The 19,750-nt window shown below is 44.7% G+C and overlaps 1 protein-coding gene across 1 annotated transcript in view; it reads left to right on the top strand.

Annotated features, from left to right (window-relative positions):
- Positions 1-19,750, top strand: part of ELP3 (elongator acetyltransferase complex subunit 3) — a 76,154-nt gene that overhangs the window by 1,507 nt on the left and 54,897 nt on the right. The window contains exons 2-7 of the mRNA XM_066611978.1: positions 608-707; positions 3,740-3,878; positions 4,851-4,921; positions 7,679-7,742; positions 8,511-8,579; positions 10,354-10,508. Coding sequence (XP_066468075.1) covers positions 608-707; positions 3,740-3,878; positions 4,851-4,921; positions 7,679-7,742; positions 8,511-8,579; positions 10,354-10,508 — 598 coding nt within the window. The remainder of the gene's footprint in view (positions 1-607; positions 708-3,739; positions 3,879-4,850; positions 4,922-7,678; positions 7,743-8,510; positions 8,580-10,353; positions 10,509-19,750) is intronic.

Here is a 19,750-nt window from a genome sequence, read left to right as displayed (position 1 = left end):
CTTTAGATTGTTGCTGAAGATGAAGAGGAAGGATCCAGGGAGTAGGAGTGAACCCTGCTCAATTAACATGCTTGGATTTTGATACATTAGCAGCTTTCAAACTACAAAAAGAAGACAAACCTAAATGAAAACTTCAGAGTATCAAAGCCTTTCAGCAGTTTAGAGAAGTTGTTTGAGGAGGGTGTAGTATCATCTTTCTTGGAGGTTTTCAAGAAAACTTGATCTTTAGGGAAACATAGGACCTTTGCTACAGAGACGGGTAAGACAGGAGCTGATTGCTTTCAGTGGGACGCTTGCTTGCTATAGTAATGTGTACAGTTGCACGTTCCATACTAAGCAGAGCTTACTCAAGTCCGACACATTCTGTGAAGTAGTGACAAATGCACCACAAAGCATCTGCCTTACCCCTGAAGATGAGCTGGAGCATTTTTGAGGTTGCAGAAAATAGACTGCCTAGACCCTGTGGTAGTGCACATTTTTCCTTTCCTGTACTTCTCACTACTCTTCACCTTCCCAGCTTAACTGGCCAGAATGCATTGTATGCTTGCGTGCGAGAGAGAAACAACTTCTTGTACAGGCTCTTGACATCTTTTCTTTTGTCTTTCAGGAGATCTTAGCCGGGCAGAGTTGATGATGATGACCATTGCTGATGTCATCAAACAACTCATTGAGGCTCACAACCAAAACAAGGATGTAAATTTAAACAAGTAAGTTCTGCTGGCTGCTCTCCCCATCCTTCTCTGCCTTCCATCAGCCATGTGTATATGTTATCCTCTCCCCTTATGTAAACATGCCATAGTTCATGTATGCTTTATATGCAGAAAGTTCCAGGTTCAAGCTGGTATCTCCGGTTAAATGATCAGGGAACAGCAATGGGAAATACCCCTCTCTGTCTGACACCCTTGAGAGCACTGCTGTTTGGAGCAGAACGTGCAGGGCTAGATATACTGATGGTCTGACTCTGTATGGGCAACTTCTCATGTTCATATCTTGGCAGTGGAGCATGTTTAATGTTAAGCAGCTCCTGCGCTCATCAGTTGGAGCCACACTATTGGAAGCATGCCACATTTGGGTGGCAGGAACTAGGGCATTGTAGTGATGCCATGCCTCTGGAACTTAACCAGTCAACCTTCCTTGCTGCTTAAGTAGGAATAAATAAGAAATACTTTTTTCTTTTTTTAAATTGACTTTTGATGTATGACTTTAACTCCTGCTGCTTGTTGGTCATTGTGCTAATTGTTTTTACTTTGTGTTTCATCTTATTGTTATATGCTGCCTTGGAAGTTTTCAGTTCAGAAAGGAAGAATAAATATTTTAAACAAATATACTTCTTCAATTTAAAGCAGGGGTGTCAAACTCATTTCATACCGAAGGCCGAATAGTATTCATGATGCCTTCTGAGAGCTGCAAGTGATGTCATTAGGCAGGAAGTGATGTCATTAAACAGATCATAACTGAAAATGAGCACATTTTCTCACTTAGGAACTCATTAGCTACAAATGACAGAAGAGAAAATACACATCTTGATAATTTTTTTCAAGATATGGGAGAACCCAATTTTCATGTGGCTGCCCTTTCAGCAGTAACACCTCAGCACTGCTCAGCAGCTGAGAGCCTGAGGGCTGGATTTAAAACTTCAGTGGGCCACATCCAGGCCCCGGGCCTTTTGTTTGACACCCCCAATTTAAAGTGTCATGTAGATGAATGGCAATATATCAATAAATAAACGAGGAATAGAATGTCTTCACTGTAGATGGCTACAAAAAGTCTATTAATATGAACTTTGATATTTTGTTTCATACCCCAACATGTTGTAATCTGTCTCCACAGTGATAAGGGCTAGCAGCTTGCTCTTAAAGAAGTAAAAGTTGAATTCTTAGGAATCCAAATTCTTTGCCATATTGTACATCTAGAATTTGAAATATGGATAGTGACACATTAAAGAATAGTGAGGGTAACATGGCTTCATAAGCATGTCAAACAGTTTGAGTATCATTTCTCAAAATGTTCTGAAGCATTGGTTAGCTTAGGGCTGGTTTACATATGCTTCATCCCTAAGAACATAAGAACATAAGAACAGCCCCACTGGATCAGGCCATAGGCCCATCTAGTCCAGCTTCCTGTATCTCACAGCGGCCCACCAAATGCCCCAGGGAGCACACCAGATAACAAGAGACCTCATCCTGGTGCTTTCCCCTACATCTGGCATTCTGACTTAACCCATTCCTAAAATCAGGAGGTTGCGCATACACATCATGGCTTGTACCCCATAATGGATTTTTCCTCCAGAAACTCATCCAATCCCCTTTTAAAGGCGTCTAGGCTAGACACCAGCACCACATCCTGTGGCAAGGAGTTCCACAGACCGACCACGCGCTGAGTAAAGAAATATTTTCTTTTGTCTGTCCTAACCCGCCCAACACTCAATTTTAGTGGATGTCCCCTGGTTCTGGTATTATGTGAGAGTGTAAAGAGCATCTCCCTATCCACTCTGTCCATCCCCTGCATAATTTTGTATGTCTCAATCATGTCCCCCCTCAAGCGTCTCTTTTCTAGGCTGAAGAGGCCCAAACGCCGTAGCCTTTCCTCATAAGGAAGGTGCCCCAGCCCCGTAATCATCTTAGTCGCTCTCTTTTGCACCTTTTCCATTTCCACTATGTCTTTTTTGAGATGCGGCGACCAGAACTGGACACAATACTCCAGGTGTGGCCTTACCATCGATTTGTACAACGGCATTATAATACTAACCGTTTTGTTCTCAATACCCTTCCTAATGATCCCAAGCATAGAATTGGCCTTCTTCACTGCTGCCGCACATTGGGTCGACACTTTCATCGACCTGTCCACCACCACCCCAAGATCTCTCTCCTGATCTGTCACAGACAGCTCAGAACCCATCAGCCTATATCTAAAGTTTTGATTTTTTGCCCCAATGTGCATGACTTTACACTTACTGACATTGAAGCGCATCTGCCATTTTGCTGCCCATTCTGCCAGTCTGGAGAGATCCTTCTGGAGCTCCTCACAATCACTTCTGGTCTTTACCACTCGGAAAAGTTTGGTGTCGTCTGCAAACTTAGCCACTTCACTGCTCAACCCTGTCTCCTGGTCATTTATGAAGAGGTTGAAAAGCACCGGTCCCAGGACAGATCCTTGGGGCACACCGCTTTTCACCTCTCTCCATTGTGAAAATTGCCCATTGACACCCACTCTCTGCTTCCTGGCCTCCAACCAGTTCTCAATCCACGAGAGGACCTGTCCTCTAATTGCCTGACTGTGGAGTTTTTTCAGTAGCCTTTGGTGAGGGCAAACCAATAAGAGCAACCAATAACCAATAAGGGCAAACCAATAAGAGCAACCAATGCTCAATACTGTAGTCTTTTGCGCACTGACCTGGGGATCAGTCCTGTTGAATTACTTTCAAGTGAACCTGCATAGGGTCAATTGAACGTTTGGGACCATCTCATTTGAAAAATATTGCATTTGAGTCAATGGTTGATAAGGAAATTTCTCTGCCATGTTTGTTCTGGGATGGCAGTTGTTCTGGGATGGCAGTTGAACACAGCACTAGTCACTTCTTGAAGTTGCAGTCATTGCACGATGAACATAAATGTGTTAATCACATTTATCAATCCACTGAAGGCCGTGGATTGAATCGAGCAGATTCAAAGCAGTGCTGATCACAGTTGGGGTAGGGCCTGAACTGAGTTCCACTAAAACGCGCTGCTTTCCATTTCAGAATAAAGACAAAGACAGCTGCTAAATACGGGCTTTCAGTACAACCTCGTCTAGTTGACATCATTACTGCAGTGCCTCCACAGTACCGCAGAGTTCTGGTTCCAAAGCTAAAAGCCAAGCCCATCCGTACAGCTAGTGGGGTGAGTCTCTCCTTTACATCATGAGTTCATGTGGAATTTAAATGTAGGGGACTGGGGTTCACATCCTAAATATGTCAGGGGCTTGTCACAATAAAAATATGAAGGGAAACTGTCTTGAATGTTGCTGGATGTCCTCCCTATCACACAAAAAACCTCAAGCTGAACTAAGAGTGCCCTGGTATAAAGCACAGTCAAGCTTCCTACCTTAGGTGGCACATTTTGGGGAAGCGTTAAAGGACAGGAATTTATTTATTATATTAAAATCTCACCTTCCTTCCATGAAGAAACTCAAGGCGGATCCCAGGCATCTCACAAGCAGGCAATGACTGGACCCAGATCTGTTTAGTTTCATGTGCCCTCCAGCGTTGCTCTTTGATCTCATGTTTGGATGATATGTTAGAGGTGTTTGAAAATGGTATTATTTATTTTCCTCAGAAGTAAGTCTATTGTGTTCAGTAAGACTTGGGCTGTAGTCCTGTCTTAGCCACTGGATTCGTATATCTAATCTAATCATATATCTTCTAATCATATATCTGTTGCCTTGGGATTACCTTTTGGATTTTGTGTCTTGGGGGCTGTAATGTCTTGGGCCTGCTTGGTTTTACCACAGTCGCATCTTGAGCACTGATTTGCTAGCTCTTAACCAGCAAAAATGAATTCATTTGTCTTGCCGTTAGGTAGCTATGAGTTGCTCTAAGTGTTCAATCTGTGCTCATACAGTGAGGCTCAGAGAGACATATGAAATACATAAAATTCTCAAGAAAAAGTTTCTGAAATAGTGGGGTACTGCAGGATAGCCTGGGAGGTAGCCTTCCTGCTTTTCAAGAGCTTCCTTCCTTGGCGTGAGTAGGGACTGGCACACATAGGAACATCAGGAACTGCAGTTTATTTGATGTATATATGATGTATTTGTTATGCATAATGTAACACATGAACTGTGATCATTACTCTGCATTATGCATCCTTTTTCAGATTGCAGTTGTGGCAGTGATGTGCAAGCCACACAGGTGTCCGCACATCAACTTCACAGGAAACATCTGTGTGTGAGTATGACCATTGCCATGCCAAAAATGTTGCTTTTAATACCGAATCCAAAATGCAGATGTTCTTATTCTCTAGTATCCATTTTTCTTGCCTGGAATCTTCAGAACTGGGATGGGAAATATTCAGAGGTATTTAGTGGTCATGGCGAATAGCCTTTGATGGTACTATCCTTCATTTATCCTCCATTAGGTTGCTTTTCTGTTTTTAAGCCAGCTAAGCTAGTCACCACTTTCTCATAAGGAGATAGCATTAAAAGAAAGCCAGAAGAAAGTATTAATTTTGAAGAATTTGCATGTCCACCTTGCACCTACTGCCAGTCACTTGGACCTCTCTCTTGGTCTGTCTGCTTTACCTACATTGTTTCTGGTTTATAAACCTCTGTATATAACTTACGGAAGTGAGTTAATCCCATTGTGCACAACATACTCTAAACATCATGTCCTGGAAATCCTAACTAGAAAAATCATTTCTTTGATGCCTGACATTCACTAGTATATTTCTGTTCTGCATTTGGGGGATGTACAATTCATCATCCAAGGACCACTTCCAAGACAAGTGATGGGATGGGATGTAGGAAAGAGGGACTATAGCTCAGTAGAGCACATGCTTTGCCTGCAAAAGATGCCAGGTTCACCCTTCGCATCTCCAGATAGAGCAGAGAATTCTGGTCTGAAACTGGAGAGCCACTGCCAGTCAGAGTCAACAATGCTGAGCTTGATGGACCAGCTTCCCGTGTTTCCAGGTCAAAACCTTACTGGGCCACTGAATGGCCTTTGCATGCCAGCCACCCAGCTTGAACCAAACTCAGAAGGTGATGGTGAAGATAAAATGGTAGAATGGGGAAGTCTCGGTATGCACAGGGTATGCACGTTCTCAGACCCTCCCGTGAATACCAAAAACCACGGATAAGCAAATCTGTGATTTTGGCACTTTAAACCCTCTGAAGGTGACCGGAGCTGCACTCCAGTCACCATCAGAGGGCTTTCTGAAACCCACAGATGCTGCGTGCATCCACCTCCATTTTTATGCCTTTTAATGCATTCTAAGGCCTGGAGAGGGTCTTTAAGGCAAAGGTATAAAAAGTTACTTCTGGAGCATTTTTTGGCCATAATGGCCATTCTGAAGCCCACAGAGGCTGCGGGTGGATGCATGTGGCCTCTGTGGGCTTCAGAAAGCCCTCCAGAGCCAACTGGAGAACTGCTCCGGACATCTTTGAAGGGTTCAGGTTGGACTGTGTCTGGCTCAACGCAGGTCTGGGAGACCTATGTTGAGCCAGATCTGCGGTTATCTGTGGATACAGAGGCCCCACCTGTAATTTCATGTGTACTACAGTGAACATTTTGGAGACAGGGTGTATCAGGATTCTAGGGGGGAAATGCTCCCTCCTCCTATTCAGTTTCCTTACACCCACCTAGAAAAGGATCCTGGGTAGCTACCCCACTGCCACCAGCCCAGGACCCAAGATCACTAGAGGGATTCCCTGGGCTTAAATCCCTCTTCCTTACATTATAAAGATATTTAAGGAGTTTAATGCCTCTCTCCTACCTCCTATAAGCCAAAAGAGTAATGGCTTCCAGTTACTTCAAAAAGACCCAAACAGAAAAGGAATAGAACCCAAAACGTTTATTAAGATCCCTTAACAATTATAGACTATCAAAAGGAGGACTTCTGTGCAACCCAGATAGACAGTTATGTAAAAAATACTGCAGTTCTAGGAGGCTCTGAAAAATGCAAGTCTCCCCCAAGGGAAAACCCCTTGAACTGGCTGATAAAAGCAACTAAAGAGAAAAAAAACAAAACCTAATGCAGTCTACCTATTTTACTGACTAGCCAGAATAACTTTAATTTCTCTCCATTACTCAGTGTGGCTAACTCTCCCTTAGACCTCATCCATCAAGAAGACAAAAAAGTTCAACTCTCTAAGGAAGAGGTTCTCAAACTTTGAGGTAGCTTTACTTCCTCAGTAAGTTCTTGCAGGAGAGGGGCCAGGCCAGCGACAGGATCCCCAGGATCGCGTCGCTAAGGGGGGATGCTTTGCACTCACACTATGTAGGCAGGGCTGCAGCAGGCTGCAGGAGATGCGGGGATCCCTACGCAGCTCTGCACAGCGCTCTCCAAGGCTTGGAATGTTCACTAAAAGCGGGCGCAAAGCACTTCTGTTTTGCAGGAAGCGTTTTGCACCCACTTTTAACGAACGTTCCAAGCCTCGGGGAGCGCCATGCAGGGCTGCGCAGGGCTCCCCACACTTCCTGCAGCCTGCTGCAGCCCTGCTTTCTTGAAGTAAGTGCAAAGCACCCTCCCTCGCCCCCTTAGTGATGCTATCCTGGGGATCACGTTGTTGCCTCCCTTCCCTTCCCCTGCCCCTTAAAGGGACGGGGAAGCGTTACACAAACTGGTGGGTCGCGACCCACCAGTTTGAGAACCACTGCTCTAAGGGTTATATCCTCTCACTAATGAGACCAACCACCCTCACTTGAAGCTTACACTTGAGGAACCCTAACTAATATCAGTGCAGGAGAAAATAGAAGCCACATGAAGCAACAGTTTCATGACAGGGTGGGATAGAGAGGCAGTGGCTAGAGAACCAGATCTTTCAGTTCTTTAGTAGACTATATCACTGTGGGACTTTGTACGATCTTGGGCATTTGCTACCCCCTCCCCTTTCAGACTCTGCAAAACATGTGATACTTTCCCCTCGTTTGGGGAAGAAACCATGCCTTTCAACCATCTGTTTTTGTTTATTTCTGACAATGCAGTTACTGCCCAGGAGGTCCAGATTCTGACTTTGAATATTCAACACAGTCTTACACTGGATATGAGGTACCGCTTCAGTTGACTCAATTTCAGGGAGAGTCAGTTTATTTGACACTGAGCAAGATATCAGAAATCTATTGATAGGGAAAGGGGCTCTTACCTTATGCATAAGCCGAATGGAAACCAAGAGACAAGTTCTTGAAAGATACCCACATGCCTGATGCAATGTGGCTGAGGTTTCTTTGCACTATTTACAAAGAAAACCAAAAATCCTAAACTAGCCACCTGAAAAGTCCTCATTACTTTTACCTTTCTCTCTTCTATCCGAATCACTTTTCACCTGTAAGTAACTAAGGCCGTAATCCTAACCAACTTTCCAGCACTGACATAAGGGCAATGCAACTCCGAGGCAAGGGAACAAACATTGCCTTACCTTGAGGAGGCCTCCCTGACTGCCCCCCCCCCCGACTGCAGGCTGCAGCACATGCCCCACTAGCACAGCTATGCCAGTGCTGGAAAGTTGGTCAGGAGTGGGCCCAAAATTTAACATTCCTTTGTAAAATTGTTTTACCCAATTATGCTGGACAAATGGAATGTGCTGAATTGATTTTAAAAGATGTTTTAGATTGCCCACTAGGTGGAGACTTGCTTGTGATGAGCAGAAGTCTTAAGTGAATATCACTGTGATGTGGCCCACACACATATACTGGTTTTAGGTCTTGATAATGTAAAATATGCTGGTAACATTGCATGTGGGCAGCAGGCATTCTAACTGGCTCTGCTAGTTTCCAGTATATTGATGCATATAATTCTTATTACATGTGTTTCCTGTAGCCAACTTCAATGAGAGCTATTCGTGCCAGGTATGACCCGTATCTTCAAACCAGACATCGTGTTGAGCAGGTAAAGATGTATTTTGAATGGAACATGTGATTCTGTCTGTCGGATAATAAGAGCAATCATGCCCTCTTTCTTTCCTAAGTTTTGAAAATGCTTCTGTTGGCAATCTTGGTGAGAATTCTTTTACAGAGTCTTTGTACTCCACTCCATTCTGCTTTGTGGTAACCTAGCAGGCTCCTTTCATAAATGTGATAAAGAAATATCTCTGTTTCCTTTACTGATCACACTGGGATGTAAGGGAAGAAACAGTTTCTTAAGTTTCATAGTTCTTTTTGAATTCTGCCCTGATATAGTTGCTGCTATTATTATTATTATTATTAAACTTTATTTATATGCCGCCCTTCTCCCCAAAGGGACCCAGGGCGGCTCACAACATATTAAAAACAGATTAAAAACATAATTTAACCAAATGAAAACATATTAAAAACACATTAACATATACCCATAAAAACCATAGTCAGATAAAAAGTCAGATAAAAAGAGCAAAACGTAGCAAATCAGAGTAATCAGGCCTGTAAAAATACTAAAAAGATACAGAAAAGATGTTTAAAAAGGCCATGCACTCAGAAGGCTTCTTTAAACAAAAATGTCTTCAGGCCTCGCCGAAAAGTCTCAAGAGAGGGAGCCATTCTCAAGTCAAGGGGAAGGGAATTCCATAATGTTGGTGCCACTACTGAGAAGGCCCTATTTCTTGCCGCCGCCCCACGTACCTCCTTAGGCGGGGGCACTTGTAAAAAGGCCTTCTCTGATGACCTAAGAGGACGAGCCGGATTGTACGGAAGTAGGCGATCTCTGAGATACCCTGGCCCAGAGCAGTATAGGGCTTTAAAGGTCAAAACCAGCACCTTGAATTGGGCCCGGAAACGAATGGGCAGCCAATGCAGCCCCCGGAGAAGCGGGCTGACAGAGTCAAACCGCCTAGCTCCAATGACCACACGGGTCGCCGCATTCTGCACTAATTGCAGTTTCCGAACCGTCTTCAGGGGCAGCCCCACATAAAGCGCGTTACAATAATCTAGCCTCGATGTCACCGTGGCATTGATCACCGTGGCCAGGTCTGCCCGATCCAAGTACAGCCACAGCTGGCGCACCAGCCGAAGCTGAGCGAAGGCCCCCCTAGCCACAGCTGCCACCTGGGAATCCAGGAGCAACTGCGAATCCAGGTGGACCCCCAAGCTGCAGACCTGCTCCTTCAGAGGGAATGCAACCCCATTCAGAGCAAGCCAGTAGTCCAGTACCTGCATCGAGGATTTCCGAACCAGGAGAGCCTCTGTCTTATCCGGAGCCAGCCAGGAGAGCCAGTGTCTACAGATGCTAGCACAGCAATATACAGTATATGTTTTCAAATAAAACTTTTTAAAAAGCATGTATAGCTGACCACCTCCCAGGGTCTTCAGATGAATAAGAGTGTGCTAAAAGTTCTGCCCTTTGATGAATCTTCAAAGTTGAAAGACAACTGCAGAAAGGACCCCACCATGTACCTTTGCAGGGCTGGTTTGTTGCATTGATGCTATATTGAAGAGAGTGTTCCCAGTTCATCTTAAAGTATCTTGGAGAGGAACATGGGGTGGAACAATGAGAAAAGAACTAGTCATGTCTAATGTCTATCCTGATGATCCTTTTGTTGCTAGTATGGCTTTCCCATTCTTTCTTTCTCTTGTGTGTGTATGAAAGAGAGAACAACTACCTTTGCTCCCTCTTGTCTCTTCTTTGTTTCTCTGTCTTTGGAAAGTCACAGAGGCAGCAGTAGTCTCATGGACTGATCTTACTTTTATAGCTGAAGCAGCTGGGCCATAGTGTGGACAAAGTGGAATTCATTGTGATGGGTGGAACCTTCATGGCACTTCCTGAAGAATATCGAGATTATTTTATCCGCAACTTGCATGATGCTTTATCAGGCCACACTTCCAACAATGTGGCGGAGGCTGTCAGGTAGGCACCCAATTTTGCAAATTCTTTTCTTTTTGCTTTGAGTTCCTTCAGAAAGTTGCATGTCACGGATTGCACTTGAGGAAATTTTTTAAGGTGCACTTGCATCAAATTCCTCTGGCTGTTTCAAGCCACATAAGAACATAAGAACAGCCCCACTGGATCAGGCCATAGGCCCATCTAGTCCAGCTTCCTGTATCTCACAGCGGCCCACCAAATGCCCCAGGGAGCACACCAGGTACAAGAGACCTCATTCTGGTGCCCTCCCTTGCATCTGGCATTCTGACATAACCCATTTCTAAAATCTGCTGCTACTAAATCTAAAACCATGCTGCTACTGTTTGTATCATTTGGAGACTGAGAGTGCAATCCTAACTATGCTTTCAGCTTGCACAGTGGCTGCTGCACCGGCCAAAGATGTCACAAATGGAAGCCAGTTGGAGGTCTTCTCGGGATAGGGGGATATTTTCCTTTTTACCCCAAATAACACCCTAGCCAGCCCTATGGAGCTAGTAGGATCCCTGCTAGCTATTTATACTGGTGGGGTGGCGCAGTCTGTTCCACTGGCATTGTTTACTTGCGCAGTGTAGTGACTTGTCTTACTACACACTTGTTACACCTTTGGCCTGTGAAGCAGCCACTGTGCCAGTTGAACTAGCACTGGATACAATGCAGGCCTGGCAGTTTGGCTGCATCAGCGCTTGTTAGAATTGGGCTGTGAGTCTTAGATCAGCTTTCAAAGGATTGCTGAGATTGGGAAAGTTAGAATGACCAGATGTATGGGAGGAGCTGGATTCCTACTCCTAATGAGTAGCTTGTCAAGTAGAGGTGAGAGGAGCTCCACCTACCCACATTCCTTCTTCTGCACATCTGTTCAAGGCACATCAAGCCTGCCTTTCTTGATCACCCTACTTGAAAGTAGTAGTGTTCTTGTAGCTACAGGATGATTGCAATTATCTGCAATTATCTTTCTGCCTTTAACAATTATCTGTGCTTCTTCACACAGTGTGTGATTGGTCTGTGGAATTCATTGCTGTGAGATGTAGTGATAGCTTGGATGGGACAAGTCACCTTCATAGGGGGCAGATGGCTGCTGGTTATGCAGGCTAGGTCCTGCCTCTGGGTTCAGTGGCAATCTGCATCTGAAGACCAGTTGCTGGGAACAATGAGAGAGGGGTCTGTCTTTCTCTCCTGCTTACGGGCTTCTCAGAGGCAGCTGGTGAGCCATGGGGGGAATTAGGGTACTGGGCTTAGATGGACCCTTGGCATGATCCAGGTGTCTGCCTGAGACCCTTGAGAGAAAATGACAGAAGGGGAAGGTAGTACTAGATGATGTGACCGTTGGTTTGTTCTGTTACGGTATCGGGGTGCCTTTTGCTGAGCCAGCCCGCTGCCCGTTTAACTTGGTATTGTCTACTCTGAGTGGCAGCAGCTCTCTAAGGTTTCAGGCACAAGTCTCTGACCTCCTTTTAATTGAAGATTTCAAAGACTGAGCCTAGGACTTCCTGCATGGAAACCATGTGATCTTCCACTGAGCAATGGGGTCTTCTTCTCTGTTGTTTTTTGAAGATACAGCTCCCGATCCTGTATTTGTATAGAGATCTGTACGTCTGTAGTATTGTATTGGCAACCTTCAGTCTCGAAAGACTATGGTATCGCGCTCTGAAAGGTGGTTCTGGCACAGCGTCTAGTGTGGCTGAAAAGGCCAATCCGGGAGTGACAATCCCTTCCACACCGGGAGCAAGTGCAGTCTGTCCCTGGTCTGTCTCCCTGGCTATGGGCCTTCCTTCTTTGCCTCTTAGCCTCAGACTGTTGGCAAAGTGTCTCTTCAAACTGGGAAAGGCCATGCTGCACAGCCTGCCTCCAAGCGGGCCGCTCAGAGGCCAGGGTTTCCCACTTGTTGAGGTCCATCCCTAAGGCCTTCAGATCCCTCTTGCATATGTCCTTGTATCGCAGCTGTGGTCTACCCGTAGGGCGCTTTCCTTGCACGAGTTCTCCATAGAGGAGATCCTTTGGGATCCGGCCATCATCTGTACGTCTGTAGACTGTACATCTAAATCAGATTTGCTTGGTTGCAAATAAAGGGGAGGGGAAGTGTCACACACTCTCTGTTATGGCTGTCCTTGGAAGCCCCTTCAGGAATTGGAAAAACTCGCCTGAAATTGACATAAATCTTGGTGGTGTTGCACAGCAAGACAAACTGTGTTTAACAGCAAGAGGAGATGACAGGGCTGGGTAGTCAAGGACTCTTATGTGAAATGCTGAGGACTTAAGTGTGAGTCAGTGAGCACCTTCTGTCAGTAGTGAGTCTCGTCAAGGTAATCATGTTCTTGGACCAAAGAGACAAAGTTATTTAGCTTTTAGTGAGATATACATGTTGGCACTCAGAAGGGGGATCTCCTCCCCCCCCCCCATGCAATCGGTTTGAACCTCTAACCCATGGAGTCCAACAATACCTTATAGATTCACTTGGGTTATGATTTGGATGAACAGTCACCATAATTTCCCAATCAGAATGTCATGACAAATTAAGATTGGTACAAAAGTCACATGAAGCCCAATCCTATTGAGCAAGAGCATTGGCATTACAGTCACAGCACCAGCACTGGGTGTCAGAAAAGCCGTGGAAAGCATTTTCCAACATTCTGAGAGTAAGCAGTGCTTGTAGGAAGGCCTGCATTGTCCTGCAGGCACCGCATCCCGCCTAACGGCTGCTAGAGCAAGTAGGTTTTGTGCTGGGAGGCATGGGGCAGAGGAGGGTGTCAGGAAGGTGTTCCACAAGTGGTAAAGGGGTGTTTGGGGGCTGGGGGAGAATGAAGTGCAGGCTTTTCAAGCCTGGGAGAGGTGGGGGCTGTGGAGCAGGCTTTGCTACATCCTATCCTCCATCCCGGGCCTGCCAGTGTTATGTGGGCTACTCGGTTCTGAGAAGCCCCATTGAGTAGGTTGAGACACTACATGGGGTAATGTTCTTTTACTCCAAGGAGACCTCCCACCTGCTCTAATCCAACACTGGATACAGCATGGGCCTGGTGGTCCTACTCCACCAGTGTTAGATAGGATTAGGGCAGTGTTTCTCAAACTGTGGGTCAGGACCCACTAGTTGGGTCGCGAGCCAGTTTCAGGTGGGTCCCCATTAATTTCAATATTTTATTTTTAATTTATTAGACTTGATGCTACCATGGTATGTGACTGCATTTGGGGAAATGTTACAGACCTGTACTTTTAGCAAGCTACTATATATATTATTTTAACAATGATAGTCAATGGGACTTAATTCTGGATAGGACTGCAGCCTAGGATTGCTAAAAATTTTCTGCTTGATTATGTCACTTCCAGTCATGATGTCACTTCTGGTGGGTCCTGACAGATTCTCATTCTAAAAAGTGGGTCCCGATACTAAATGTGTGAGAACCACTGGATTAGGCTGTCAGTGAACTACATAGCCAAGTGAAGGTTTTGAACCCATGTGTCTTTCCCTGCCCCTTGGAGTCCAACGCTCACAACTACATTGACTTTCATAACCGTTTATATTTTTGTAAGCAACAAAAGCCAAGTTTTTTTTTACAGCACTTTACATATTTACATATTCATACATTACATTACATTACATACTTACATTTACATACGTACCTATTCGCACATTACATATATAGCACTTTACATTCTGGAGCAGTATAGGTCTTTTCCTCTGGAGGGCAGCAGATACTTAAAATATTTTTTGGGATGTTTGTTGATTTTCACTCATGTGGGAAAACTGAAGTTTCTTGAGACTCCTGCGAGTCATTTCTATGTCTCAAAACGTGCACAAAAAGTATTGCCTAGTGCAGGGGTTCTCAAACTCTCAGGGAGAGTTTAAGTTCTTTGGGGGGGGCGGGAGGAGGCAGCGACACGATCCCCAGGATTGCATCACTAAGGGGACTACAGGGACTGGGATGTACTCACCAGTTCCTGCAGCAGCCTCTCGGGGGTGCGGGAAGCCCTGCACGAGCGTCTGCAGGGCTCCCTGAAGCTTAAAAAGTGAAAGTGCAGCGATCATGTTCCATTTCTGGTTTTTCGGAGGCGGGGCTCAATCGCTGCACTTTCACTTGTAGCAGGCTGGGGGGCCTTGCTGAGGCTCACGCAGGGCTCCTTGCACCCCTTTGAGGCTGCTGCAGGGACTGCTGAGTACATCCCAGTCCCTGCAGCCCTCTTAGCGATGCGATCCTGGGGTTTGCATTGCTGCCTCTCTCCTGCCCCCTCCCCTTAAGGGGGCAGAGGCTCAGGCTGGGGCATCACAACATCCCTGTTTGAAAAGCCCTGGCCTAGTGAGTAATTCATGTGGTCAGTTTTGTGGTGAGCCACTGAACTGTTACGTTGCAGGTGTCACTCTGCAGTCTTTGGGCCCTGCTCATTTCAGGCAGACTGCTTCCACACTTACCCTGGTGAGAGAGTAACTGAAGCGCTGTGTTTTAAAATATAGCGAGTGACATTGGTAATTTTCAGCAAGTAATCATACTACTAGCTAGCTTGTATATAGTCCATACAAATGTTCTGAGTAACTGTTCAGGTACATTTGCTCAATTTGCACCGTTTTCCAAAGCAGCTGTGGACTCGCAAGCGCCCACTCCCTCCTGTCAGTTTCCTGTTTAACACTAATTGCCATTTGTCATGAGGTCCAAATTATAAGTGTTTGCTCTCCAAACCAGAATCGGAAACCCATGTCAAACAGTGTGTCCTGGTTTGGAGGGCAAATGCTACTGTGGCTTGCCAGTTTGGATGCCATGGTAGACTAAGCACTAAACAGGAAACTGTGGGAAGCCATTCAAAAGGGAGGTTGGGGTGCAGAGTGCACAGATCCATGACTTGTTCACAATTCTCCAGACTTTGTTTTAGAGGAACATCAGAGTTGAGCTATTATCCCGATTTGTTCTTGATGAGGTTTTACTCTCTCTGAAGAAGCAGGTGCAAAGCTTGGAAATGCTCCTGGAAGTCCAGTTGGGAACCATGTCCAGGAGAGTCTTTGCTTAACTTAAGCGCTTCATTGAAAACCAGATCAGGCCACTATTATCCATGCCTTGGTCACATTTTAGCTGAATCACTGCAGTGGCTCCACATAAGACGCATCCAAAACAGCAACTTGTTCAGAACGGTGCAGTCAGATTGCTGGTGGGAGCCCTTGCATTCTGAGCATAACTCTGACTTTGTGGGAATTACACTTGCTCCTAACTGGTTTCCAGGTTCAGTTTAAGGTGCTGGTTATCACCTTTTAAAGTTCTGCCTTCTGACATATGAGCCTATCTTGTCCATTAAGATCATCAAGGGAGGTTCCACCTTGTGTGCAGAAGCTGACTGATATCCATTTGACATGCACACAGAACAGGACCTTCACAATAGTGGCTTCCTGGCTTTAGATCCCCAATTGTGGAAGATCCACAAGATTCTTGACTGAGTTAGACTGATTGTCAGAAAGCTGCTTCCTATGTTCCTATGAATGGATCTGCATTTTTTTGACACTTGCTGCATTGAATGGTCTCACTTTCATTAGTGAAGGTGGTTAATGGAATATTAAGATTCCTTTGTAATTCTCAACCTGTGCTGAAAGCAAGGATGTCCTACTTGTAAAGTGTCCCCAATAGATGTTTGTTTGAGACCAGTTTTTAGGCATCTTCAAGGAGGGCCTACAACCTTCCTATCCTGCTTGTTGCATGGGTGAACTGTATTTACACTTAGGTTTATCTTAAACATTATGGAAAACTGCTTGTCTCCCTAAAAAGTCCATAACTTTGCAATATGCTCTTGATGGCATTATTTAGTTTTTACTTTGTCCACTGACAAGCTGAGAAGCAGTTTAAATTTCAATGAGGTCTGTGTAGGACCAATTCAGAGCAAACCTACAATAGAACAGACAAATTATCTAGCTACGTAACCTTCTAACTTCTTTAGAAATTTTCAAGAATAAAGACTGGAGGTATGTTCAGGGCTAGAGTGTATCTTGGAAGAAAACGGTGGGGTTAAGTAAACAATGACTTCCCTCAGCTTTGGGGGGGGGGGTTCATGCAAGTTTGAGACTTGTGGTATAGGCAAGTTGCAATCCAATTCCGTAATGCATGGAAATTGATCTACTTCCAAATTGTGCATAATCTGTACTGGGTCTGCAATCTGTTGTTCAGGAACTTTAAGTTGATTTAAGATACTGATTGATTAAATGTCAACCCCAGTGCTTTATTGAGGGTATAAGAGAACTTGGTAAGGTAGATTTCACTTCTGATGATGAAAAGTAGCATTGATTCAGTTAATGTTCATTCTCTGCTACAGTAACGCACTAGAACCAGAGAAGTACACCCTAAACCTTCAGTCTTGTCTATTCAAAATTGCCATTGTTTGATCAACAAACTTCTAGAGTCATACTAGATGTTGATCCTAAACTTGTCAGTTAACCTTCCTGGTTTTGTTTCTATGCACTTACTGTGTGCTTATGTGGAGTAAGCCTCATTGAATTTGGTAGGACTTACTTCTAAGTAGACGTGCATAGGATTACACTGTAAGTAACATATGAAACTCTACTTTGTCAATATCCCTCTTAAACTGTGGCACCCAGAATTGGACACAATATTCCAAGTGAGGTCTGATTGAAGCAGCTGGCACTGGCACCATTACTTCCCTAAATCTCAATACTGAACTTCTGTTGATGCAGCCCAGGATTGCATTTGCCTTCTTTGCTGCTGTTTCATGTTGTCACAATGTTTAGCTTTTCATTAAAATATCTAGATGTTTTTCATTCGTATTGCTACTCAGGCAAGTGTCTCCAGTCTTATGTAGGTGTCAATATAGATCTGCAGATTAAAGTTTGCGACCCTAATTTGTATCATGTGTTCTTTTAAGTAATTTTGAAAGTAATTTGGCAAGCATTGGAAGTGCAGAGAAAATAGAGTGAGATGGTGTGTGATGGTGTGGAGCAGGGTAGAGAATGACATCCAAAGTAAAACCCTATCCTTTGGAAATCCTCCTGTGCTCCCACTTGGTTTCAGAGGCTTCAGCAGATACGACCCATAGGAGAATGTCCATCCTCTTCATGAAGGCTAACATTCTCTTGAGGGCAAATACTGTGATGGAAAGTCTGTTCTGTAGTTGGCTTACTGATGCAACCTACTATGCCTACTATCCAGTGTATTATGTAGACAGGTGACCCTATGGTATCTTTTTATCTGCCATAAAGCTAGGTTGGCAACCTGTGGCCAGCTACCCAAAGTCACACAGCCCACACAGAGCTCAGCTTGGGAGGCAAAGCCTCCTGCCCAATTTACCACACACTGGACATGGAATGGCAGAGCTGCCTGCCCAGGCTTATAGAGTCCCTGTGCTCTGTGTGACCACTTCTTGGAGCCTGGGAACCTGGAAGTTCGGCAATGATACGATGCTGTCATTGCAGAACATCCATCCCCTTCGCCCAAAACGTTTGCTGACCCCTGCCCTAAAGGCTTGCTGCTGGCTGGTGGAGTTAGAGACCTTATGGAAAATTCCAAGAGAAGCACTTTCTCCAGAGAGCATCTCATCAGGCAGAGGCTGCCTAAGGGAATGGAGTGAGCAGCTTGCCTGATCACAAGGGATTTTCCTTTTTGTAAAGAATGCCTGACAAGGCTGATGAGAAGTTTTCCTTTTATCTCCTGAGAACACTAGGTGTTAAGGGGATTTCAGTACATTTTCTGGATCTCTATCAAGCAAGGACAGAGAGAGGACTTGGCGATAAGGTAATAGGTGTCCCTTCTGTGGGAGGACAGCTGCCTGTGACAGAGAATCATTGTCTTGCTGTCATTTTCCTTTGTTTGGTAGAGAAATGCTTTAACCTTTAGCATTGGAATGCAAAATTCTGGGGTGGGATGGGAAGGGGGCGTCAGAAGAGAGATCTAAACAGGAGCTTAAATTATGGGTACAAATAAAAAGCCACTTTCTCTTTATCTATTCTTCCTATGACTCATAGCAGGGGGAGGTGGGAGAGATGCTGACCGAAGTCTAACCAGTTGTGACTCATTACCCAAAAACTTGAGTGAAGTCCAGGAGAGTCTAACTTGCCATGAAGACCGTGGTGCCTTTTGGCAGGGAAGGGAGGAAGGCGAGTCCTTCAGTGGGCTATGTCAGAATGCCAGATGCAAGGGAGGGCACCAGCATGCAGGTCTCTTGTTATCTGGTGTGCTCCCTGGGGCATTTGGTGGGCCCCTGTGAGATACAGGAAGCTGGACTAGATGGGCCTATGGCCTGATCCAGTGGGGCTGTTCTTAATTATGACCTGTTCTGAAGTTTCAGGAATTGCAGACAAACTGAACTGGGAATGAACTGGCATTGGGCAGGTGTTTGGCTTTGTCTGGCTTTCATCTTGTGGATGGGGAACAGGCCAGGTTTTTGATCTATGCCAGGGGTCTCCAAACCTTTTAGCGTGAGGGCCATATTGTATATTTTACACATTTTGTTGGGCCGAAGAAAATCGGTTTTATGAATGAATGAAATTTAAATGAATCAATTTTACTTGGATCTTTTTTGTAATCAGCATAATATGATTCAGAAAAAAGTAAAATGTGACAGTTGCAAAGAAACAATGTTGAGAAATGATGTATAATGAGTAAAAATGTCAAACATTAGGAAATGCTCTAAAAAAAAACACACCAAGTTGCTGCAGGCCAGATAAAATCTTGAGGCGGGCTGGGAGTTGTTCCTGGGCTGTAGTTTGGAGACCCCTGATCTATGCCAGAGGCTTAGTTCTGAATTCTGGAACTTCACCTACATTTCCCCCCTTTTTATTTTAGATTTGGGGGCTATAGACTCGCACTCATAGTCTGGCAGCATTTTCACTGCCTTCATTGATATTCTCTTGATGCAGCCAGTGTGCTGATAGTTCCTTACAACAATTTTCCATCTGCTACTTTATCCATTTTCTTTTTATAATGAAACAAAAATGCGATGATGCTGTATCATAACAAAATCTAGTATCTTCCTAACAGTTTTTTTTAAGGTGATGCAGGGTGTTATTCTGTATTACTGTTTGCCCAAATTTTTGTTGTGTGGGGTATAAAGCTTAAGCACACTCATTCGCATGCAGAATGAGGTGGTGGGAATTGCAAACAGTACCCCAAACAAACAGGCAGGCTATATCCTTGCAATTTATAAGATAACCAAATGAAAATTCCCTCTGCCCTTTCCTTTGCTCAGTCTGAGATAGGACTGTTTTCTGGGATTCTCCTTTCTCTGAGAATATTAGAGTATGTTGGAATATT

Source organism: Tiliqua scincoides, chromosome 1 (genome assembly GCF_035046505.1).
Source record: "Tiliqua scincoides isolate rTilSci1 chromosome 1, rTilSci1.hap2, whole genome shotgun sequence".
Lineage (NCBI taxonomy): Eukaryota > Metazoa > Chordata > Lepidosauria > Squamata > Scincidae > Tiliqua > Tiliqua scincoides.
Note: the sequence above shows the minus strand (reverse complement) of the source record. Positions and strands in the feature narration are given on the sequence as shown.